The following is a 25,061-nucleotide window of genomic DNA, read 5'->3' on the forward strand; positions in this document are numbered from 1 at the left end:
GGTGGGCGGGGCGGTGCTGAGCACGCTCCAGCTCCCCGGTGCCGGCCTTGGGCTGCCTGAGCCTCCGAGCCTGGGCTGGGAGACTGTGCGTTCTGACGCGCGCCCCGGGCGAGGAAGACCTTACGCGCTCAGGGCGGTGGCTGGAGGCCCCTAGAAACCTCCAGGAGGATGGGGAAGCCCGGCCAGAGCCGGAGTGGAGGGTGTTGGAGAGGGGTTCTGGGGGGCGGAGTGCGAGGCCAGGAGCCCTACCTGGGACCCTCGGTGGGCAGCGAGGGACAGTCCCTACTCACCCCTTCCCGATCTCGATTCAGCCTCAGTGACTCGGACTCAGCCCCACACTCACACCCAACACACCCGCATGTGCAGACACACTTGCACACTCACACTCATGCACACACACAAACGTGCTCTCCACACTCACACCAGTTCACACCCACGCCCACACAGACACATGGCCTCACCCACAGACACACATGGACCCACACACACAACCAGAACACACACTTAAACACATCCTTACACCCCCACTTTCATCCCCTCACACAATACACGGTTATACACAACTTGCACACACTTGCCCATCGACACACCACATATGCTCATTGACACCATTACACACCCCATACACACATGGACACACACACCCACATGGCATGCGGGCACACTTACATGATGGACACACTCATACACACCCACACATAGTCGCAAACAACTGTCAAATATAGCCTCACACACAGAGATGCACACTCACACCTTTACGCAGAGATGCACATTCCCCCACATGCCCTATCCCACTGCACACACACCCCACAGCCACACACCCCACAGCCGTGGTGCATGCACCCTTCCTCCAGCTCAGCAGCGGACACACGCATCGACACAACTGACATACCTCCTGATTTATAGCTATCGATGCTCACTCATAGGCATTTTGAGCATCAGTCTGTACTATTTATTATTGATGATAATTAATACCGTCATTCATGGCTCCTGGCATTATCCCGACATCTCAGGCAAGGGGATGTGAGTGCCGTTGTCTGGGCCTGGCTGTGACTCCTCCGCTATATCTTCCCAGTGCCTGGCCCGGCGGACGTGTTCGGTCCATAGTGGGGAAGGAATGAACTCAAACAGTGGGCAGGTGGGCTGAGAAGCCCCAAGCCTAACTTTCCCTATAAGCCATGTGGTTCTCAGCTTCGGCTGGAAAGGCCCCAGCCTCCAGATTTGCAGCCAGCACAGGCAGCGGTTTCAATCCCTTGCCCTGTGCCCTGCCATCCCCATGCGGCACCATGGCCCTCAGTGGAGAGTGACGCTCTCACTGAGTGCAGGGTCAGAAGACCCGGGTTCTAGTGAAGGAGGCCTCCCTGGAGGACTTCACTGGGCCTCTGTTCCCCACCTGTAGGGGAGGCTGCTGGACCAGCTCTCTCTGAGATCTTGTCCCTACTCCCCTGGCCAGGCCCAGCCTGCCCCCTGTCCCAGTTAGGCAGGTCAGGGATGCAGACATGCCCTACGCCTCCATCTGCCACCTAGCCTCTCAATGTCTCCCACCTTAAGACACCTGTCTGGCTCTTTGGCCCCACCCGCTTCGTCATTGGCTTTCGGTCTGGTCCCCAACAGCTGGGGAGAGAACGCTGTCTCCCGGGGCAACAGAATTCCAGCACCGAACATTTCCATCTGCGGAACAGAAACTTTTCCCTCTCGTGAGATTCCTTTTTGGCCTCTGATGACCCCACCCTTGAAGGTGGTGAGCCCTTGGAGGACCCGCTGAAACCCTGAATGCAGAGTGGTCCATGAGACAGAAAGAGCCTCGGGACTGTCTCTGGTGGCCACTGAAAACAAGGTCCCTATACTGCAAGGAATGCTGGTGAGAGAGCTCACCATAGCCCAGCCATCCAGCCTCTGGGTCTTAGAGCCAGGCCGTCTGGTTCCATCCACCCCTCCCTCTTCACCAGGCCTCAGTGTCCTCATCTGTAGAATGGGATGATGACAGGGTCGGGTCAACCCCTGATCCCTGGGTTTCTCTGGATCAGGTCTCAGATCATTGTGGAAAGCCATGAAGATGCTGTGTGCAAAGCCCCAGCTCACGGTGATGCCTGCAAGGAGACACTGCAGCAGTCTCTTTCCAAAGACGTCCCAGGTCCCTGCAGCTGGGCAGGGTCAGTGTTGCTTCTACTTCTGAGTTGCTGTGTGGCTTTGGGTTTTCATGACTTCTCTGGGCCAATGTTCCAGGAATTGAGGAGCTTGTCCTCCCACTGACAACACTTTGAGCTCCCAAGTGGCCATCCCACTGTTCACCATACTGGGTGGGGGGTGGGGTTGTGTCTCCCCACCCCTCCTCTTTCTCATTTTTCAGAGTCCAGGGAGCCTGAGGCCTGGGGGAGGGGAAAGGGTCCTGGGAGCAATGGGAGTGCCCTGTGCTGTTGGGCAATGACTCAAACAGATGTCCCCTTCCTCTGCTCTGCAGACACCGGCACTTCACACGCGCGTGGATGCGTCATGAGCCTTCCACATATGCTGAGGCTGCCGTGGGTCTGTGCCCAACACCCACGGAGCTCCGGAGAATGACGAGCAGGAGGAAGGGCTGTGTAGGGAAGCACAGGGCCGGAGGGGCCGCGAGCTGGGGAAGCCGCCGGAACCCTGGTGGGCACTTCAGAAGCCAGGGCAGGGAGTGCATGCAGGAGCCGAGCCCATTCACACCCTCTGCCTGGCAGAGCTGCCCCCCAGCTCAAAGCCAGCAAATGGGCCCATGGACCGACGCTGCCTGATACCTTCTCCTGCAGACTGAGATGACATCCTGTGCAGGGGTGATGTCAAGAGGGAGCAAGTTAAGGGAGAGGGGTCTTCTACTTCGCAAGTACTCACCGTGTGGGCGCCCACACACCTCTGCCGGTAGGACTTCCTAGTGATCAGTCCCATCCTAGTTCTGAGAGGCTGGCCCTGGCTACCAAGTGGGGTGTGCTTGGTGAAGAAGCTGAATGTGGGCTTTCGAGCTGGTCAGATCTGAGCTGGCATCCAGCCTCTGAGAAGTCACTATCCCCTGATCCCTGGGTTTCTGGGTTTCTCTGTCTGTGGAGCCCACTGCCCAGGGCCAAGGTCAAGGATAGAAGAGACAGTGCCTGCTCAGTGTAACGCCTGACACACAGTGGGTACTTCACAAACCCAGGCGGAGCCCAGGACTGGAGGGGTGCACTGTCACTCCCAGCTGGCCTTGAGGAGAGCCCACCCCCCGGGAAATCACCTCCAGCAGCTTCACTGCTCATGAGGCGGTTCAGGGCTCTGGGATCTGTCCTTTCCACAGGAGGGACGTGAAGCTCTGCCCCTGTTCATTGAGCACTTGAACTTGTCACCTCATTTCCAGGATAGCATTCCCACCCTCACAGAGCACCCTGGCCAGGCTGTCGGGGTGATGAGAGTTGGGAAATGAAACAGACATCTCAAAAGCGAATATCTTCCCTACATATAAACTGAGTAGTGCAGTAATTATCTGATGGCACAAGAGGTGCAGAAGGCCCTGTGAGTGTCAGAGGAACAGAATGTTTTGTGGGGGCCATTAGTTCATGGAAGGGAGAGGCCACTTCACATGGTGAAAAGGCCAGGGAAGACTTCTTCCTGGAAATGGATATTTATGTAGGGCCCTGATGTAATCTGTGTGCTGTCTGGGGTTCTACTGTGTCCAACAGGCAAAGGGGGCCATCTCTGTGGCATTGGCTTGGGTCCCCTGCCTTGGCCCGAGTCAGTGGGACTAGGAATAAGCCACCTACTAGCTGAACGGGAAAGGGACCACCTCCTCATCAGCTGGGGACATGGGCCATAGCAGTGCCGGGTTGAGGGTGTGGCTGGGTGAGAGGTGGAGGCCACCCTAGCCAGCCACCTCCTGCTCCATGGCTGAGCCGGTGCTGCTGTGAGATGGCCTGGCTGTTAACCCCTCAAAGGAGAGACCCAAGAGTGGCCAGTCCCTCGGTCCCTCCAGCCCTGCCCTCACACACTCAGCGTGCTCTGGCTCTGGGACTGGCTGGAAGCACCTGCCCTGTGCCGGCTGTGGGCACCTGTGGAAGTCAGAGTCATGGGGATGGGGTGGGGACGAAGAGTGTGGCTTTAATGTAGCTGCCAGATGTCCTTATATCACAAATTGCTTGGGCTTTCCCTACGTCTGGCTGCAAGGCAGGGGTGGGGTTCATAGCTCTCCCATGACTGTACAGCCTCACGCTCCTTTTGAGCCCCTGCAGTGGGACCCCTGCGGGGGGACACGGGGAAGGACCTTGGGCAAATCCCCTAGCCTCTCAGCTCTGGGTGCCTGCTCTGTGAAGTGCACATCATCACAGTCTCCCTCCACAGGGATGCCGATGGTGGCTGAAATGATGCTCTGTACAGCGCTCATCACACAGCTGGGGTCCAACAGGCAGCCAGCAGACCTGCTCGAGGGGACTCCACCTCTCCCCAAACTGCTCTCCCCTACCCCCGACCTTCCCAGCCTTGGAGCCTACAAAGCCCCCGCGCTGTCTCCACTAAGCCACTGTCTCCCTGTGGTCAGGAACCCCAGGGTAAGGGAGCCCTTCTGCGGGTGCTCCGAGCCCCAGAAAGCCTCTGGTCCGTAGTGTTCAAAGGGCACTGGGAGCAGCCCAGCTGGCCGCGAGACAGCAGCGGAACTACACTACCCAGAATTCCCGGGGCTGGCCAAAAAGGAAATGTCGTTTGTTCAAGGAGAGGCTCAGCTCTCCGAGCAGCTGCAGAGAGAGAGAGCGAGGGGGAGCGAGGGATTACCAGGGGGAGGGCGGGCTGTGTGCGGGGAGCGAGGGTGGAGAGCCGGGCGGGCGGGGAGGAGGAGGCGGCGCCCGCCCGCCGCCGCCGCCGCCGCCTGCGGACCTGCATCCCCGCGGGGCCGGCGAGCGGGCGGCGGTCCCTGCGTGCGCCGGCTGCGCTCGGCCGGCGGCGGCGAGCGGACGCGGGGGCCGGGCCGGCGCAGGGGCCGAGTTTCTGCAAAGTTTGACCCGGTTGCCTTTCCGATGCTGCAGCAGAGCGAGGCAGCGCGGGGCGCGCCAGGCGGCTGCGGCGCGGCGGCGGGGCTGAGCGGCTACAGCGCGCTCACAATGATCATAAAATAAAGGAGGCGCGCGGGGTGGGGGCGAGAGAGCCCCGAGCCTCAGCCCTCCGCCCCCGGCCGCCCCCCCGAAGCCCCGAGCCGGGAGGAGGGTGGGGGCCGGGGGCGCCCACGCCGGCCCCAGACTCCAGTAGAGCCAAGGGACAGTGCCCGGGGAAGGGGGTGGGGGCGCCCCAAGAACGTGCCTGCTGCCGGGTCAGGGGCGTCCGGAGAGCAGCTGCCCGGGCCAGCGGAGTGGCCCCCGGGGCAGGTGAGTCGGCGGCGCCGCCCGGGTGGGGGCGTGCGCGCCAAAGTTCCCGGCAGCGGCGAGCGCGCCCGACGCGCCGGGACCCGGGGCTGCTCGCGGCTGGAGAGGGGCGACAGAGGCGCTTGACGCGGCGGGGCGGGGACACTATGCCCTCCGAGGGCCGAGGGACCCCAGCCGGGAAAGGGGTGCCCGCCGGATCCGACGGCCCTGGTGGGTGGCCCTGCGCCCAGGGGGCCGGAGGGACCGGGGTGGGGAAGGGGCACCTGGCGCTGGCAGCGCAGCGGTGGGGACAGCTCAGGGCAAGTGCTCGCCGCTCCCTGCAGCGGCAGCCGCTCGCCCCCCACCCCGCCCCCGGCCGGGACGGTATCAGCGGAGATGTCACGGGCGGCGATTATTCGCTGGTGCGCGCGGTCGTGCGGCCGCCACTGACGGGGCGGGCGTGGCGGGCGGGGGCCACCGCCTCCGGGGAGACCGCCCAGAGCTGCGCCGTCAGCTCCGCAGCCCGCGCCCAGCGCACACGCGTCGCCGCCCCCGCGCGCCCCCCGCAGCAAAGTTCGGCTTAACTTTGAGGCTGGCCTTGACGCGCTGTCCCTTCCACCTCCCACCAGGTCCTCGGCGGCCGCGGCTAAGCAGGCAGCGGCGGCCGGAGCGCAGCCCCGGGACCCTGCACGGCGGCCGGCAGCGACAGCGGCGAGGGGACGCGGCGCCCCCGCGTGGGGACGTCCGGCCCGCGCCCGCGAGTGGGCGCCGACGGGGACCCGCGCCGCACTCCCCCGGCACTGGCGAGCGGCCAGAGCCCTGAGCTCGCCTCCTGGAAGCCGCGGGTCGGCGCTCGCCCCGAGGGCGCCGGGACCTCGGCCGGGTGAACAGAAACTGCTCTGCAATTGATTCGGCCGCCCCGGGCTGGTGCGGGTGCGGGGCCCGGAGGGAGCGCGTGCGGAAGGCCGGAGGGCAGGAAGTCAGGCTTCTGCCGCGAGGGTGGCGCGACCGCGCGGGGACGGAGCCTTCCTTCTTTATGAGTCTGCCGGCGCTCGCCTGCTTCCTCCGAAGACTTCAGGGAGAGTCTGCGAGCTGCCGTCTCCGCGTGTGAGGCACAGAAGGGCTGGATGTCAGAACGACATAATTATTCATTAAACTACAACCTTTTTTTAACCCAAAGAATATCGGTGATTTTTGTCCACTGCGAGGAGAAGGAGAGAGAGCCCAGGGCTCGTGAAATGCAGCAGAATCCTTATTTATAAACAGGCCGCGGTAGTGATAAATGCAACCCCCGTCTACTCAGTGAGTTTTCTATCCTATGGATATCGGTCTTGAGAGTTGAGATTGGAGAGCAGCGCCGTCTGCACTGGGTCCTGCAGCCTCCGTCCTTTCAATGCCTGGTTTTCTCTGTGACTGCTGGCCTTCCCTGGAGATCAGAGCGCTCCTGTGTGCCATGGGCTGTATTCAGAGCATCGGAGGCAAAGCCAGAGTCTTTCGGGAAGGGATCACGGTGATTGATGTGAAAGCCTCCATCGACCCCGTCCCCACCAGCATCGATGAGTCCTCCAGCGTGGTGCTCCGCTACCGGACACCCCACTTCCGGGCCTCGGCCCAGGTGGTCATGCCACCCATCCCCAAGAAGGAGACTTGGGTAGTTGGCTGGATCCAGGCATGCAGCCACATGGAGTTCTACAACCAGTACGGCGAGCAGGGCATGTGAGTACGGCCGGCCGAGAGCCAGCTCTGGGAACTGCTAGGGATGGCCGAGCTTGGAGGCCTGGTGGGGGGCCATGGATAGGGGGAAGGTGGGAGATACCATGAAGACAGGACCGAGGCCAGAGGGAAGCTTTAGGCAGGTATGCAGGTGGCCTCATTGGCCCGGTGGCTCCCTGAAAAGTTTGCCTGTGGATCCAGATGGGAGTCATGGTCCGGCACCCTACCCTGCCACTGTTCCCCCGGGGTTCCTGTGTCCTTCCCTGCAAGATGCCGAGAAAGCAGAGAAACATTACTCCCAGTGTTTCCTGGCAGAGCAAGTGTGCCGTCCGCCTGAGGAGTGTCAGTGCCATCAGGGGTCACCAGAGAGGCTGCAGGGCTGCCCTCCAGGCCTCTGGCCCCGTGGGGGCCCATGGCAGACATTCAGGCACTCTGCAACTCCCAGACCCGTGTGTTCAGGGCTTTGCGATTGGGCCTCAGTTATCTTTCTGGCTTTTACCAGTGCATGCGAGGACCTGGGGGAGTGCTTCCCCGTTCCAAACGGCACTGTGTTCGAGAGCACAGTTAGTTTTAGAAGCCCGATTTCTTCACAGTGTAGCGCTTTCTGTCTCCAAGGCAGAAGACCGCTTTATGCAGACAAATCCAGTGTCCCTCCGGCGAGGTCTAACAGGAACAGCAAAGAGAAGCCTCGCCTCTGCAGCCCCGAAGCCCGGTCTCCAGAGTGTGCCTAGGGTATTGGGGGTCCCGGTGAGGACCCTGGGACCCTGGGGCTCCTTTCCTGGCCTGCTTCCTGACCCCAGAGAAGGCCGTCCCCAGGGTGGAAAGAGCTGCATTTAGGCAGAGTTGGGGGACTGACTTAACCTGAAGGTTCACCCTAAGACAGGGGTGGTGAAAATAGCTGTTTCTGAGCATGGGGACCCTTTGGAGAGAGCTAGGCAGGCCCCGGCGGGCAGCCCACCCATGCGGCCCCGTGACTGGCCGCCGACACTCCCAGAGCCTCTCTGTGTCTGCCCTGTGCAGCTTCACTTCTCCGTTTTGCAAGTGGGGAAAGAGGAGAATTTCCCCAGGAGTTGGAACTTATCACAGATTTAAGAACCTCGTGGGCCACCTGTAAATGAGAGGGTGGAGGATGGCGGGACACCAAGTCTGGTGGCTTCTCTACTTAATGACTCCAAAGTTCTAGAGGAAACATGAGGATCACAGTAACCCTTAAATCCAGCGTGTGACTGTGACTGTCCCAAAGAAGTACATGGGGGGCACATCTAGAGGCTCTCACCGGCCCTCTCCACCAGCCTGATTTCTGTGCCAACCCCTTTGCGTCTCAAGAGCAGCTAGTCATCCAGTTCAGGCGGGGGGCTGCCTTTCTATTCTAAGCAGGGAAACATGATTCTTAGTTATGCAGTGAAGACCTTTTCTAAGAACCCTTAAGCCCAGAAACCTCCTCGGGCTTTGAAGGCATCCGGGACAGTTGTAGAAACAAAAGTTTTCCTCGGGGTTTTGGGCTAAGCCTAGTTTCTTCCCTAGAAGGGGTAGGGAAGCCAGTGGGTTCTTCTGAACTTGGAAAGACATGAGCACTCGTTGGGACTGGATTCTAACGAGGTTGGTGCAACGTGTGGTGGGGAGGCCACAGGCCTGTCCCAAGGTACAGACTCCAAGCCTCAGCTTCCCCATCTGTGCACATGGGCTTCCAATGTCGTGTCTAAGACTTGTTCTCCATCTAGTGACCCTGAGTAGGTGCAGGTGATGTGGCTGGAGCTAGGCCTGAGACTGGAACCTGAGACAACCCTGCCCTCCCTGTCCCAGCCCTCGCTTCCTGGTTGGAAGAGCCTCATGCCTTCTTAGGCAGATCTTGGCGGGAGGCCAGGCTCTGCCACTTTCCAGGATGTGACCCTAGACAAGTCCCTTTACTGCTCTGAGCCTCAGTTTACACATCTGCAAACTGGGGCTGGCAAGAACCCCTTCCCCATGGCTTATTGTGAGAATAACTCGAGCTAACCAAATTTGCCATGCAGTCAGCCCTGCGCCAAGCTGGTGGTGAATACGTACCGCAGGCAGTAATGGGATGGGGATCGTCCTTAGCGGTGTTGTGATTGTTACTGTTATTCTATCAGATGTGAGTGGCTAAAACTACAGAATTAGGACAGATGTCAGTCACACCGTGTAGTGAATTTTCTCCCCAGGCCGAGTCTTTCTTTGTCGCGTAGGGCGCACTTCCTGAGTTTAAAACTTTTTAAAGCAGTGTAAGGCAGGAAGAGCTTGCGTTTTAAAGTGGTTCCAGGCCATTTTCCTTGTTCTCTCTCTGCCCCAACGTTTCTCTTTGCTCCCTCTTGCTCTCGGCACTCCTGTTTCGCTGCAGGGAGCCTCTGTGTCCCACCCAGCTCATTCTCCCTGGGTGCACTGGCTGTGTAATCCCAGTTGGGATACACAGGGACCAGCCCCAGGCACAGGACGGAGTCAGAGGCTTCCTGGGAGGGGCGGCTTGGAGCAGTCGGGCAGAAGGGTCCACGTGTCTTGGCTCCTAGGCCTTGGCCAGGCAGCCCCCGGGGTTCCCTTTGGAGTCTGTCCATGAAGGGGAGAGCTTCCCATAGGCTGCTGTGAGGATTCAGCGAGAGGCCAGTATGGGTGACCGTCCTGCGGCTGAGACGTAGAGGAGGAGGCTGCTGAGTACTTATTAGTAATCAACAGAATCATCCTAAGAGGCTGAGTTGCCAAAGAACAGAGTCCCGGATTCCACCTGCACCTTGAAGGGCCCACGGAGGCCAGGATGCAGCCTTGCTTTAGCTCCTTGCTGAATGGAAATAGAAGCATTTAGGTGGGATTTAATTATTTATTTTTTAAAATTTTTATTTATTTATTTTTGAGACAGAGTCTTATTCTTGTCGCCCAGGCTGGAGTGCAATGGTGCCAGTCTTGGCTCACTACAACCTCTGCCTCCCGGGTTCAAGTGATTCTCCTGCTCCAGCCTCCAGAGTAGCTGGGATTACAGGCACACGCCACCATGCCCAGCTGATTTTTATATCTTTAGTAGAGACGGGGTTTCACCACATTCGCCAGGATGGTCTCGAACTCCTGACCTCAGGTGATCTGCCTGCCTTGGCCTCCCAAAGGGCTGGGATTACAGGCGTGAGCCTTAGGTGGGATTTAAAACCCCCTTCCTGTCTCCCCTGCCCCAGGCCTCCTGTGATGACTTCCATTTTCGGAGTTTTTAAGCCTTGTGGCATGAAAGAAAGGGAACAGTGGTTGGGGTGACCAGAAACCCCAACCAGCCCAGAACTGTCCCTCCGCTCCGCTCTGCCTGGCCCAGGGTCAGGTAATTCTCTCTGTGCTGGTGGGGGGTGTCCTGTGCATGGTAGGGGGGCTGGGCAGCATCCCTGGCCTCTACCCACTCCATGCCAGGAGCACATCCCCACAAGCTGTGACAGTCAACAATGTCCCCAGGGAGGGCCTGATGTCCCCAGGAGGGGCTATGAAATCACACCTAGTGGAGAACCGCTGGACTTGACCCACACAATTCACATCCTTAAAATGAAACCCAGGCCCTGTGCTTTAGTGGCCCGGGGAAGGGACAGCCAGGTAGCGAGAGCTAGGTTAGGGCTTTCATTCTTTACAAATGGGCTTGTATCCAAAATGTTAATTCCAAATACTTAACCAAAATCCATAATACCCCCAAACATTATCCCTGCTTAAAATTAATCCCTAAGCCAGGAGGATAACTTTTTTAGAATGACATTCTGGGTTTGAAATATTTGAAATGGAACAATTGAAAAAAAAAAAAAAAAACACCATCTCAATAATACCCTGACTTTTACTGACAGAGTTGGAAAAGAGTGAGTTTCTCTGTGCCAGCATGAGAGGATTCTATATGGCTTTGGGTCCAACCCACATCACTTTAAAAGCCAACCCCCTCCATCCAAATTGTTGGAGACACCTGCCTCCACAGCCCGGCCCCCGCAATTCCTCAACTGCCACCTGTCAGCTGGCACAGAATCTTCTAAGTGACAAGTCACAATTTCTCGCCTGTGTGGGAGAAGTTCCACGTTGTCCCTGGTTTGCCCTTCTCTGGAGCCCCCTGGGAACCTGGCCCACAGCCGCGCCCATGGCCAAGGCCAAGGCCAGGGGCAGTTTATGGCTCAGGATTCTGCCAAAGGGCAGACTGGGTGGGGAAGAGGGGGAGCAGCTCAGATAGAAAGGGTTTCTTTGGGTGGATGGGGACACTGCTCCATGCCCATGTGTGGCAGGGTGTGAACTCCAGCTCCCAACCCTTGGGCCAGCCTATTAACCTTTCCAAGCCTCACTGTTCCCATCTATGAAATGGGAATATGACTCTTCCCTCATAGGGTTGTGATGATAAGAGCTTAGCCCGGCACCTCACGTATACCAGGCACTCAGTATATGGTAGCTGTCAATACCATAGCTATGAATCATAATACTAATAATGTCTTATTATGCAGTGCCTCTCAGAGTCAGTGGAAAGGTGGCTGTCTTGTTGCTGTTGTTACATTATCCCTTCTCCTGGGTTTCAGATACCTGTCTATAGCATGAGTGCTGTCACTGTGTTATGGAAGGCCAATGGACACCCTGAACTACACAGTGAAACCCTGTCCCTATAAAAAATACAAAAAAATTAGCCAAGCATGGTGGCATGTGCCTGTAGTCCCAGTTACTTGGGAGGCTGAGGTGGGAGGATCACCTGAGCCCAGGGAGGTCAAGGCTGCAAGTAAGCTGTGATCGCACCACTGCACTCCAGCTGGGGCAACAGAGTGAGACCACATCTCAAAAAAAAAAAAAAAAAAAAAAGTCTGGTGGGAAAGGACAGGGCAGGAGTGGAGGGGCCGCTGGGTGCAACCCGGCCCTGCTGGGATGACGCTGAGAATGGCTGCCTCGGGCGCCTTCCCACCTGCCATCTCCCAGCGGCCTCCCCAGGAACTCAGGAAGGGCCTCATTTTGTGATGTGGTCACAGCTTCTAAGACCTGAAGCTGGTTGCCAGAGCAGTCTTGCTCAGCGCCAGCAGATCTGGGGACATGGAGGAATGTCCCTTTTGACCACGTGGGCTCTTCCTGAAGCCGGGGTCTGAGCGTCAGTTGTGCAAAGAACAATTGAGGAGGAGGCTTCCTCTCTGTAACCGGAAGGCGGCCTCCCCCATCTGCTGGGCCCTGGCGGAGGCAAGGGCGGGGTGGGTGGGAGAGGGAAGTCCTTGTTTCAAGGCTTTGGGGTGGGAGGAAGTAGGGGGGATGACCCAGCCTAAAGAGAGCTCCCTCAGGACCAGCCCTGGCCAAGGGATTGCCGCAGCCCTCATCCACCTTCCAAGCACTGGAAACAAACATTGGAGACCGTGTGAGGCGCCACTCAACAGCCGTAGTAATCAGGGAAATGACAAGTTACATACTGACATCCTTTGTTTTGCTGATTGGAGTTGGGTGCATTGAAAAAAGATCAGTCGTGCCCAGTGTTTGGGGGAAGGAAGCGTCTTCACCTGTTGTTTGTGGGAGGACAGTTGAGGCAGGCGAGGATGCTGAGAGGTGAGCTCGGCTGTGCCTGTTGCCGTCCACATGTGCAAGCCCTCCAGCTCAGTGGTTGTACTTGTTTTTGAGACACAGTTTCACTCTGGTTGCCCAGGCTGGAGTGCAGTGGCATGATCTTGGCTCACTGCAACCTCCGCCTCCTGGGTTCAAGTGCTTCTCCTGTCTCTGCCTCCCGAGTAGCTGGGATTACAGGTGCCTGCCACCACACCTGGCTATTTATTTATTTATTTGTATTTTTAGTAGAGATAGGGTTTCACCGTGCTGACCAGGCTGGTCTCGAATTCCTGACCTCAAGTGATCCGCCTGCCTTGGCCTCCCAAAGTCCTGGGATTACAGGCGTGAACCACTGTGCCCGGCCTGTACTTTTAGAGTCTCTTGCAGAAACTTTGTGCCCCAGCTCAGGGCCTGCATATCGGAGGCATGCAAAAAAAAAAATCTACTGAACAAGTGAGTTAATGATCACGTGAAGGGGAGAAGCAGCACATAATGATGCACATGGGCCGGGCGCGGTGGCTCATGCCTATAATCCCAGCATTTTGGGAGGCTGAGGCAGGTGATCATCTGAGGTCAGGAGTTCGAGACCAGCCTGGCCAACATGGCGAAACCCTGTCTCTACTGAAAATACAAAAATTAGCTGGGCGTGGTGGTGCGTGCCTGTAATCCCGGCTACTCAGAAGGCTGAGGTGCAAGAATTGCTTGAACCTGGGAGGTGGAGGTTACCGTGAGCCGAGATTCCGCCACTGCACTCCAGCCTGGGCAACAGAGCTAGACTGTCTCAAAAAAAAAAAAAAAAAAAAAAAAAAAAAATGCACACGTGAGGTTGTTAACTCCAGCACGGCTCCTAATAGCAAAAAGCCAGGAATAACTCAAGGGTCCCTCAAGAGGGAGTGAAATTATGGTCTGTCTGCAGTGCAGACTCTGAGACAGGGCCACAGGCCATGAAGACAAGTGGGGAAATGACACATTGTTGTTACATTTTTGTTTGAAGTTATCAAACAATATGTAGGGTAGTAACCCATTTTTGTTAAAAAGAAAATACTGAAGTTGGGAACATAGCCTGTGTGTGTATGCAGAGAGCAAGGTCTCAAAGGATGTTTACCAGAGTACACGGGGCACACGGGGAGGGGTGCATGGGGAGGTAGGTTTCAGTTTTCACTTGATACACTTCTTTTTTTTTTTTTTTTTTTTTTTTTGAGACGAAGTTCCGCTCTTGTCGCCCACGCTGGAGTGCAGTGGTGCTATCTCGGCTCATTGCAACCTCTGCCTCCCAGGGTTTCACCATGTTGGTCAGGCTGGTTTTGAACTCCTGACCTCAAGCAATCCACGTTCCTCTGGCTCCCAAAGTGCTGGGATTACAGGTGTGAGCCACCGCGCTCGGCCTAAGAGCACTTCTTTTTTTTTTTTTTTTTTTGAGACGGAGTCTCGCTCTGTCGCCCAGGCTGGAGTGGAGTGGTGCCATCTCAGCTCACTACAACCTCCGCCTCCCAGGTTCAAGAGATTCTCCTGCCTCAGCCTCCCGAGTAGCTGGGATTACAGGCGCCCGCCAACACGCCCGGCTAATTTTTTTAAATATATTTTTAGTAGAGACGGGGTTTCACCATGTTAGCCAGGATGGTCTCAATCTCCTGACCTTGTGATCCGCCCGCCTCGGCCTCCCAAAGTGCTGGGGTTACAGGCGTGAGCCACCGTGCCCGGCCTGGAACCTCAAGTCTTTATCTGTAAAGGTGTTTCTTAAGGTGCCCAGTGTGAGCCACTTGTAGGAGGTGGGATACTTGAGTAAATCATTTAAGGTTAAGGCTAAATTTTATTTTAATGCAACATGTTTACTGCCTACTGGAACATGTATCTGTGTATCTGTATATATAGCATATCCAACCTGTTACTTCAAAGATGTTTCTAAATTTAGTTGACTTTTTTTCTTTTAGAGACAGGGTCTCACTCTGTTGTCCAGGCCGGAGTGCTGTGGTGCAATCCTAGCTCACTGCAGCCTTGACCTCCTGGGCTCAAGCAATCCTCCCACTTTAGCTTCTCGAGTAGCTGGGAGTATAGGGACGCACCACCACGCCTGGCTAAATTTTAAATTTTTCGCACAGGCGAGGGTCTCTTGCTTTGTTGCCCTGGCTGGTCTTGACCTCCTGGGTTCAAGCGATGCCCCCTCACCTCCAGCCTCAGACTCCCATAGTTGAGTCTTTGAAAAGGTGGTGAGGCCAGGCGCGGTGGCTCATCTCAACAGCTTGCGAGGCTGAGGGGAGAGGATTGCTTAGGTTCCATTAGAGGCTGGTGGGGTAAGAGCTCGGTCAGGTTGGGGACCTTGGCCCAGTTACTTCCCAGTTGTGTGACCTTGGACCCGGCCTCTAACTGCCCTAAGTCTCCTCTGTTAAATGCACCCCACAGCCCCCAGCCCCAGGGAGGTGTGGTGCCCGGCGCAGCCCGTGTGCGCAGGGAGTGGTACCTGCTGTCACTGCGTGCTAAGGTGACAGTCCAGCAAGAGGCTCTTGCAGCTGCAGCCCTGCAGGATAAGTAGAAGCTCAGAGCAACTTTGGGGGCCCTGGACTCCTCACAGAGATGCCCTGTTGGCTTTGGGGGAGACCCAGTGTGCACTGACAGCCATTGATCCTGGCCACAGACATTGATGGTGCCTGAAGCTGGGCCAGGTGCTGTGATGCATATCAGATATGTGGTGATGGGCGAGGCAGGCCTGGCCCTGCCCTCATGGCCTCATGGTCTGTCTGGGGAAAAGACTGGCAGCAGATGAGTGCATCAGTATTTAATCACCCTCATGAACAGGCCACGGGGCAGTGGGATGAGATCCAGTGGCGTTGAATACCAGGAGGCACCTGGCCCATGTGGAGGGTCCAGGCAGGCTTCTTTGGGGTGGTGGCTGCAGAGCTGAGTGATGAGCAGCTATAAGCGAGGAGAGGAGGAGGAAGAGGGGAGGGGAGGAGGAAGAGGGGAGGGGAGGAGGAAGAGGGGAGAGGAGGAGGAGGAAAAGAGAGTAGAGGAGGAGGAGGATGAGGATGAGGATGAGGATGACGCTGCTCCCGGTACAAGGCCCTGAGAGGGAGGAGCATGGCCCACTGCAGCAGCTGAGAATGGCTGGGGCCCTGGAGCCCAGGGAGGACATGTGTGTACACGCACGTGTGTGTGCATGGGCATGTGTGCACGCACGCAGAGCTCTAGGCTTCAATTGCGTTGGTTTTAAGGGCATAGGGGAGTCATGGCCCGTTTAACAGGGTTGGAGCCATGCCATCGGATTTGTGTTTTTAGAAGATCCCTCGGGCTGCTTCTGGGAGGGGAACAGATTGCAGGAGGCTGGGAGACTAGGGAGGGGTAAGGCCACGGTGGAGGCAGAGGAGGAGAAGGGGCACAGCCTGGAGGGGCGAGGGAGAGTCCAGGATGGCGCTGTGTCCCGGAGACACAGGCCTTCCCATTGCTGGCCAGGCCAGTGGCTCTGTCCACCCATTTCAGGGCTTCATGGCGCATGGAAAGCAGGTGCCCTACAGATGTTTGTTGGGTGGGTGATGATGGGACTCAGGACAGGGACGCTGTGGGAGGCTGAGGAAGCCACTGTAGCCCGGGAAGCATTCTGACGCCTGGGTTCCAGCCTGGACTTGCCTGCTGTCCTTTGGGGTCCCTAGGAGGATGGGAGTGTGACAGGTGGCCCTGCCTGCCTCTGCCCACAGCCATGGAGGTGAACGGCCTGCTGGGCTCCTAGACTGGACAGCTGCCCGGGGCCTGCACTCAGAGGGGCCCTGAGCATGGTTGAAGGCTCTGCCGTCACCGCATTGAAAATCTCAGGTTGTTTACGGCTAGGCGCAGTGGCTCACGCCTGTAATCCCAGCACTTTGTGAGGCCAAGGTGGGCAATCACCTGAGGTCAGGGGTTTGAGACCAGCCTGGCCAACGTGGTGAAACTCCGTCTCTACTAAAAAAATATAAAAATTAGGCCGGGCATGGTGGCTCACGCCTGTAATCCCAGCACTGTACGAGGCTGAGGTGGGTGGGCTACCTGAGGTCAGGAGTTCAAGACCAACCTGACTAACATGGTGAAACGCCATCTCTACTAAATAATTAGTCAGTCATGGTGGCACATGCCTGTAATCCCAGCTACTTGGGAAGCTGAGGCAGGAGAATTGCTTGAACCCAGGAGGCAGAGGTTGCAGTGAGCTGAGATCATGCCATTGCACTCCAGCCTGGGCAGCAAGAGTGAAACTCTGTCTCAAAAAAAAAAAAAAAAAAAAAGGAGAAAGGTGGTTAAGATATTGCTTAACTTTAGACTTTTAAGTAAAAAATAAGTGGAAAATTTCAAGGACAACTACTAAGAGAACAGAATTAGAATGTTTAAATCCCCAATAAGTACCAAGAAGAAACAGAAGAAAAATACCAATAAAATCTGTAATCGAAAGAATGGTGGGCAAAAAGCATTAAAAAACTCAATAGAAATTTAATAGAGAAGAGAAACAAGTTCATATAAAAATAATTTGGCTGGGGTGGTGGCTCACGCCTGTAATCTCAGACACTATGGGAGACCAAGGCAGGCAGATCACCTGAGGTTAGGAGTTTGAGACCAGCCTGGCCAACATGGTGAAACCCTGTCTCTACTAAAAATACAAAATTAGCTGGGCGTGGTGGTGGGTGCCTGTGGTCCTACCTACTCAGGAGGCTGAGGCAGAAGAATCACTTGAACCCGGAGGCCGAGGTTGCAGTGAGCAGAGATCCCGTGCCACTGCACTCCAGCCTAAGTGACAGAGTGAGACTCTGTCTCAAAAAAAAAAAAAAAAAAAAAAAAACGTCAGTAAAGGCTTCAGGTCAAATTAGGGCTTTGGGTCAAATCAGGGCTACCTGGTCTGGGAGAGGCACACCTGTAACTGCTGATGCCACCGTCAAAGAGTCTCCAAAAGCTTCCACTGACTGCTGTTGGCTGCACCAGGCAGTGAGTATCAATACATTTAATCATCACAAAAACCCGGGCAGGCAGATGTTGGCAGATTGTCCACGGGCTGCTGATGAGACGGTAGAGCTCAGCGCGTCTGTGACTGGACCACAGTGCGAGTAGCTGGGGCTGACAGTGGACCCTGGGCTACTGCAGGTACCCCTGAGCTACTGCACCCCCCGCATCCCCCAGATGGAGGGATCCACGCAGCCTGGTGACAATTTGGCCCCGGCCCTGTCCCTGAGCCATGCCCTGCATGACGCAGTGCTGTCTGCCAGCCTGGGAGACTCCTCACCTGTCTTTGCCTGAGCCAGGGCCTGGGAGTTTCAGGATGGGGAAAGGAAAGGAAACCCCCAGGCTGGGGTCAGGAAGAGGAGGGCTGTTTTGCTGCTCAGCCCCGCTCCCCCAAACCAGACCTTCGGCTCTTTGCAAATGAAAGGGGGGCAAGGCCAAAGCGGGGTTCCTTATGCAAGTTTGCTTTCTGCCCTGAAAAACCAAAAAAAACGGAAATCTTTTCCAAGCAAGTGTAAGCACTGTGTGAGGACAGAGTGGGCGTTTCCTTCTGAAATAGGAGACCAGGCCCCCAGTGGGCAAAGAGACCCTGACCCGCTTCTCCATCTGTGCAGGGGAATGAATGAGCAGGCTCACCCTGTTGTCATCCTGCCTGCTGCTGTGGGGCGCCCCCAGATCTTAGGAATTGCTGGGTACTTCCGGACAGTGAGGTTGTCTGAACTGCCTCCAGGTTCCCTGAGTCTGGGGTGCTCAGGGGCTGGGCAGGAGATGCCCATTAAGCAGGTGTTCCTCTAATGAGTGAGCTTTTCAATGAGATGAACAGGAGAATTAGCAAAATCATGTTCCCAGTCATTCCTCCTACGGCGGCCCCAATTTTGCTAACTGCTAACATTATATGATGCGTAAGTGGGGGAATGCATTTTTTAAATTATGGTAAAGCCTACGTAACATTTTATAAAATTGACCATTTTATTTTATTATTGATTTTTTTTTTTTAAGACAGGGTCTGGCTCTGTCACCCAGGCTGGAGTGCAATGGTGTGATCTTGGCTCACTGCAACCTCTGCCTCCCAGGTTCAAGCGATTCCCCTGCCTCAGCCTCCCGAGTAGCTGGGATTACAGGTATCCGCCACCACACCCAGCTAATTTTTGTATTTTTAGTAGAGACGGGATTTCACCATGTTGGCCAGCCTGGTCTTGAACTCCTGACCTCAAGTGATCTACCGTGCCCAGCCAAAATAGACCATTTTAATCATTCATAAGTGCACAGCTCAGTGGCATTAGGTCTGTTCAAATTGTTTTGCAGCCTTCACCACCATCTATCTTCAGAAGTCTTTTCTTTTTCTTTTTTTTTTTTTTTGAGATGGAGTCTTGCTTTTATCGCCCAGGCTGCAGTGCAGTGGCACGATCTTGGCTCACTGCAACCTCCGCCTCCGCCTCCTGGGTTCAAACGATTCTCCTGCCTCAGCCTCCTGAGTAGCTGGGATTACAGGTGCCCGCCACCATGCCTGGCTAATCTTTGTACTTTTAGTAGAGACAAGGTTTCACCGTATTGCCCAGGCTGGTCTCGAACTCCTGACCTCAGGTAATCCACCCGCCTCGGCCTAGCAAAGTGCTGGGATTGCAGGTGTGAGCCACTGCGTCCAGTTGGGAGTGCTTTTTTTTTTTTTTTTTTTTTTTTGCAGACAGAGTCTCACTCTGTCACCCATGCTGGAGTGCAGTGACACAATCTCAGCTTACCGCAAACCTGGCCTCCCAGGTTCAAGCAATTCTCCTGCCTCAGACTCCTGATTACAGGATTACAGGTATCTGCTACCATGCCCTGCTAATTTTTTTTTTTTTTTTTGAGACAAAGCCTCACTCTGTCCCCCAGGCTGGAGTGCAGTGGCGTGATCTCGGCTCACTGCAACCTCTGCCTCCCGGGTTCAGGCGATTCTCCTGCCTCAGCCTCCTGAGTAGCTGGGACTACAGGCACGTGTCACCATGCCTGACTAATTTTTTGTATTTTTTTTAGTAGAGACGGGATTTCACCATAATTGGCCAGGCTGTTCTCAAACTCCTGACCTCATGATCTGCCCGCCTTGGCCTCCCAAAGTGAATTTTTGTATTTTTAGTAGAGACGAGGTTTCACCATGTTGGCCAGGCTGGTCTTGAACTCCTGACCTCAAGTAATCCGCCTGCCTCAGCCTCCCAAAGTGCTGGGATTACAGATGTGAGCCACCGCGCCCGGCCAGGAGTGCATTTTTTTTTTTTTTTAATTAATTTTTGCATACAAAAACAATAAACATTTTCTAAAAATACATACAAACAAAAAGATTCGTATCAAACATATTAGGAAGGTTGCACATGGGAAGTCGGGGAATAGAAATGGGGGGTGGGAGTTAAAATAAATGAGAGAGGGACTTTATATGGATCAGTGATAATAACTCAATCCTCTATTTGACAAAGAAGAGGGAGAAGGAAGAGGAAGAAAAAGAAAGTGGGATAAAGGATCAGAAAGGGAAGAAAATAGAAAAAATTAGAGTATGACTCCAGGGTAGACCTGTTTTGTTGTCACTGAGTTGGTTGGTTGGTTTGTCTGTTGTATTCTTCATGTTTCGCCAAGTTGGCCAGACTGGTCTCGAACTCCTAGCCCGAAGTGATCAACCCGCCTCGCCCCCCAGAGTGCCGGGACCACAGGCGTGAGCCACCACGTCCAGCCCCCACATTGCTTCTGGCCTCCGTGGTAGACCTCCCAGACGGAGCGGCCAGGCAGAGGAGCTCCTCACTTCTACCCAGACACGGGGCGGCCGGGCAGAGGGGCTCCTCACTTCCCAGACGGGGCGGCCAGGCAGAGACGCTCCTCACTTCTTCCCAGACGATAGGTGGCCGGGCAGAGGCGCTCCTCGCTTCCCAGATGATGGGTGGCCGGGCAGAGGCGCTCCTCACTTCCCAGACGATGGGTGGCCGGGCAGAGGCGCTCCTCACCTCCCAGACGATGGGTGGCCGGGCAGAGGCGCTCCTCACTTCCCAGATGGGGCAGCTGGGTAGAGGCGCTCCTCACTTCCCAGACGATGGGAGGCCGGGCTGAGGCGCTCCTCACCTCCCAGACGATGGGTGGCCGGGCAGAGGCGCTCCTCACCTCTTCCCGGACGGGGCGGCCGGGCAGAGGCGCTCCTCACCTCTTCCCGGACGGGGCGGCCGGGCAAAGGCGCTCCTCACTTCTTCCCGGACGGGGCGGCCGGGCAGAGCAGGAGTGCATTTTTAACAGTAGCTTGTTCCTGGGAGTACCCGCTGTGCACGTAGGTGAGCAGAAGGCGCAGTGGGTGCAGGGTGTCCTGAGCTTCCCTGTTACAGGTGCCTTGGTGGAAACGCGCCTGGGTCCCAGGCCCCACCGCTTGGCCAAATGTCCTTAGGAAAATGTAGCCTCACTCTCCACCCCCAGCCCACCGCTTTGCTTTCTGTATCTGCAGGGTGGGGTTGCATATGGAGAAGATTGTCTGTGAGCCTGTAACGTTAAAGTAAGGGGCCCCTACAGCCGAGGGTGGGCTCCCAGATGCTACTGTATCCATGGCCACATGGGAGTGTGGGATCTGTATGTCCCTAGAGCAACTTGGGCCAGGCCGGCCACCTTCTTCTGTCTGAGGGTTATGATTGTAACAGCAGCAGTGATGACAGTGACACTCCCAGCTATTGTCTGATCCCCCGCCCCCAGCACATCAAAGGGGACCGGGTGGTCTGCTGGATCCGTTCCATCCTCAGGGCCCAGGACAGCCCCTGGCCTGCCAGGGGGACACAGAAAGCCCTCCTTGAGTGACCGAGTGAGTGAACTGGCCTTCCTTGTCCTCAGGTCCAGCTGGGAGCTCCCCGACCTCCAGGAGGGCAAGATCCAAGCCATCAGCGACTCGGACGGGGTGAACTATCCCTGGTACGGCAACACCACGGAGACCTGCACCATCGTGGGCCCCACCAAAAGGGACTCCAAGTTCATCATCAGCATGAATGACAACTTTTACCCCAGCGTCACATGGGCCGTGCCCGTCAGCGAGAACAACGTGGCCAAGCTCACCAACATCTACCGGGACCAGAGCTTCACCACCTGGCTGGTGGCCACCAACACCTCCACCAACGACATGATCATCCTGCAGACGCTGCACTGGCGCATGCAGCTCAGCATCGAGGTGAACCCCAACCGGCCCCTGGGCCAGCGCGCCCGGCTGCGGGAGCCCATCGCCCAGGACCAGCCCAAAATCCTGAGCAAGAACGAGCCCATCCCGCCCAGCGCCCTGGTCAAGCCCAATGCCAACGATGCCCAGGTCCTCATGTGGCGGCCCAAGTACGGGCAGCCACTGGTGGTGATCCCGCCCAAGCACCGGTGACAGCCAGGGCCACCCGCTAGGTTAGACTCGCAAATAATAATACCGCTGAAAACAAAACTCAGACTCACTCTTCAGTCATTCAGCAAGATACAACCATTCTACCCTCTCCAGCGGGCGGATCTCACTGTGCTGATGCCCCCGGGAAGGCCTCCCCGGCTCTCGGCACCTGCTTCCTTTCAGGGAGGGGGGAGACCTAAGCGGGACAGACAGACCCCACGTGCGCCCTCAGGGTGACCTCTGGTCTCCTTGCCTCTCCTTTTTCTCAGTTTCAGTTGCTCACTTGTAACAGATTCCCTGAAACACTGCTTTTTCCGTTTTTTAAAAAAACTCCTCTTTTGGGGGCTCAGGGGCAGGACCAGGAGGAGCTGATTAGCAGGGAAGCTCCGGCCCCCGATCAAAGAGACAGATCCGCACTGCTGCCGATTTGTGGCGCTGGCCGGCCTTCCCCCCAGGTCCCTCCGCCCTCTGTCATGCGGCCTTATGTAGACTTGCTTTGCCAAACTTTTGCCTTAAGCTGAATTTAAAGGAAGAAAACCAATCGGAGAAAGAAAGCAGGATCTCTTTTCTACCGGACTTTTCCTCTTCTGCCAGAGGTGGAGGGAGGGATGGGGTCGCCCGCAAGGGTCTCTTGAGCCCTTCTTCCCGGTTGTCTTGGGAGAAGGGTGAGGATGGGCGTTTAGACCCGAAACCAGCTGTTCACTCTTTCTTTTTGGCAGAAACAAAACCACAGGCAGATTCTGCCTGAACAGCCCCATCTCTCCCTCCACCCTCAGGTCGCATCCCCGCACCTGCGGAGAGGGGCTGTGAGCTCTGGCGGGAGGTGGCTCCGCCAGCCGCCTGGCGTCTTCTGCCCTCTTTTCCCAGCAGCCTTAACTTCCCCTGGGTGGCTCTAGGAGGAGAGAGGCAGGCTCCTGTGAACCCAGGGAATTTTCACCCTCTCAGTCCTCAGGACCCACCGCCAGTTGAGTCCCTGGCCCTTCCTCCAGGTGTGTGGCTTTTTCCTTCTTCATCCACACTGGTCCCAAATGCCTGGAGGCCGGCCACCTGGACTGCCGACACACAGCCTCAGTGTTAGTCTCAAAGGTAAGGAAGGCATTCACATCCCTTCTTGCAGGGCATTTTAAGACTTGAATCGGGTGGGCCCTGGCCCCTGTGGCTGGCTGGCCCCTGGTGTACTGTAAAAGGGCCAAGACAGGGCTCGTTCTCAGGGGTGCCCCTCCCAGGCCCTCAGGGCAGCGGGACAGTGCAGTCAGGCTCTGGGTGCCACAGTGATAGAGGTGGAAGGCACCCAAGCTCTAGGGAAGTCTTGGGAGGCAGTCGGCCGAGCCCCTGCTTCCTGTCCTCAAATAAGTGAATCCAGGCCAAGGGCTGGGAGGGCTGGGTGGGCTTATGGTCGAGAGGGGTCAGAGCCACTCTGGAGGCTGGGCTGGCACAGTGGAGAGCGACAGGTGAGGACAGATGAACGGAGGCCCATCCCTGGGACCTGCCCTCCCTCGCTCCCAGGCCACTGGGGCCCCAGGGCCTACTTAGTCCTGACCCATTGTGCCAGGGTTCTGAGCAGTGTCGGCCTCGTGGCCGCTTGCAGGGGCTATTAGGGGACATCCCACTGAAGCCACGTTCCTTCCAGCTCACCAAACCCACAGCTCCCCGCCCGGGGCCCACACTCAGCCTAATAATTTATCAAGCACAGAAAACCGTCCATTTAGAAAAATAATCCATTTCTGCTGCAGATGAGCCACTTGTAAGAGTCTCCATGACAGCGTGGGACGGTGTGGGCACCGAGGTCCCTGCCCTGTTCCTTCGTCCACGGGCTATTGCATTTATTCAAGGGGTGCTTAATGACTGTTCAGCCTCTGCCGTCGGTCTCCAGGCCCAGCTCGTGCCAGGAGGCTGTCCTGGGACACACTGGGCTGGAGCTGTCGGCTGGCACGGTGCTCAGGGGGCCCCTGGTGGGGGCCAGGACCTCCCCGCAGAAACTGCAGGTTCTCTTTTGTGAGGATAGAGGCCGTGCCACCCCGAAAGGCAGTAGCCTTAGGGGAACGATGGGTCCCAGCTGCATGTCTGAGGACGGGTGGGGACGGGGCTGGGACTCGGCTTTCATTCACTGGAGACTTCTCCACTCAGGTCTTTGTTACACTAAAGCAGGGACAGGACCCTGGGGGTTCAGGAAGCGGGTCTCAGGCTGCCGGTTTCTTCCCGGAGGTGGGGCTGGAGACCAGAATGGAAAGGGGCTTCCTGAACTGCTAGGGGGTGAAGGACCCCTGAACCCGCATTTCTTGAGTGAGAGCAAACACTCGAGGCAGGAGCCAGCATCCCTCCCACTGCATGCCCGGCCCCCAGCCCACCTTGCCCCCGACCCACCTTCACCCATGCCCCTTCTTTCCGCCCTTCCTTCCTCACCGAAGAAGGGCTGGGAACACCCTGGAGAGGCTGCAGGTCTGGCCATGGACGCTCAGCTGAGCTCCGGTCTGCTCCCTCAGCCTCCTTGCTCATGTCGGAGCACAGGCCCCAGGCTTCCTGCCGGGGCCCCGATTCCTCTTATGTCCCCCAGCCCCGCCCTGGCGTGGACATCCACTCACTCCTTCCAGCAATAAGAACCGTCCTTGGTCGTGGAGAGTACTGTGAAACAAACCAATGCACTTACCAGGAGGCACAAGACTCTTGAAGAAGATGTAAAATGAACCTTTTTTTTTTTTTTTTTTACAAAAAACAAAAAGCAAATATTCATAAAGAGAAATAAAATGTAATTTTAAAGTAGGCCTGGCTAGGTCCTGGATGTTTCTGAAGTGGAGATTCACTTTGGGGTGGGTGGCTCAGCGATGCTGGCTGTGGGGGTGAACGTATCTAGGGGGCAGGAGGATGGGCTGAGTCTGGGATCCCGGTGCTCAGGGCCTGGGAAATGGGAGGAGGGAGCCAGACTGAGTCCTGCTCCTTCCAGCTGCTTCTGTTCACAGCCCCAGCTCCAGCGAGAGCAGCCCTGCGGTCTCAGCCTTGCACCCGGAAGTGTCCCTGCCGGTGCCCTGCCTGGAGGGTGGTGGGCATGGAGGTAGAGCTAGGAATTGGGGGCAGCTTGACTGTTTGGCGAACAGTAAAACCCCTATGTCAAGGGCGATTAAGTTTTAGGTTGACCCTTAACTTGGGCCTGCAAAGCTGTCTTCCTGTGGACAAGCAGGACAGTGTCAGTCGGGTCGGGGGCTCCATGC

At 56.6% G+C, this 25,061-nt stretch overlaps 1 protein-coding gene across 3 annotated transcripts; it reads left to right on the forward strand.

Annotated features, from left to right (window-relative positions):
* Positions 1-6,091: 6,091 nt before the first annotated feature.
* On the forward strand, positions 6,092-24,615 carry FAM78A (family with sequence similarity 78 member A). 3 transcript variants are annotated; one of them, XM_055270662.2, is made up of 4 exons: positions 12,273-12,554; positions 17,446-17,489; positions 18,501-18,622; positions 21,330-24,615. In XM_055270662.2, exons 1-4 carry the CDS (start codon positions 12,545-12,547, stop codon positions 21,856-21,858), a joined length of 705 nt encoding a protein of 234 aa, XP_055126637.1. In that variant the 5' UTR covers positions 12,273-12,544; the 3' UTR covers positions 21,859-24,615. The 3 variants fall into 3 exon arrangements, with proteins under 3 accessions (XP_055126635.1, XP_055126637.1, XP_055126638.1); XM_055270660.2 differs by lacking the exons at positions 12,273-12,554; positions 17,446-17,489; positions 18,501-18,622 and adding an exon at positions 6,092-7,037; XM_055270663.2 differs by lacking the exons at positions 12,273-12,554; positions 18,501-18,622 and having other exon boundaries at positions 17,416-17,489.
* The last annotated feature ends 446 nt before the right edge of the window (positions 24,616-25,061 follow it).

The sequence above is a fragment of the Symphalangus syndactylus genome, chromosome 3, assembly GCF_028878055.3.
Source record: "Symphalangus syndactylus isolate Jambi chromosome 3, NHGRI_mSymSyn1-v2.1_pri, whole genome shotgun sequence".
Classification (NCBI taxonomy): Eukaryota; Metazoa; Chordata; class Mammalia; order Primates; family Hylobatidae; genus Symphalangus; species Symphalangus syndactylus.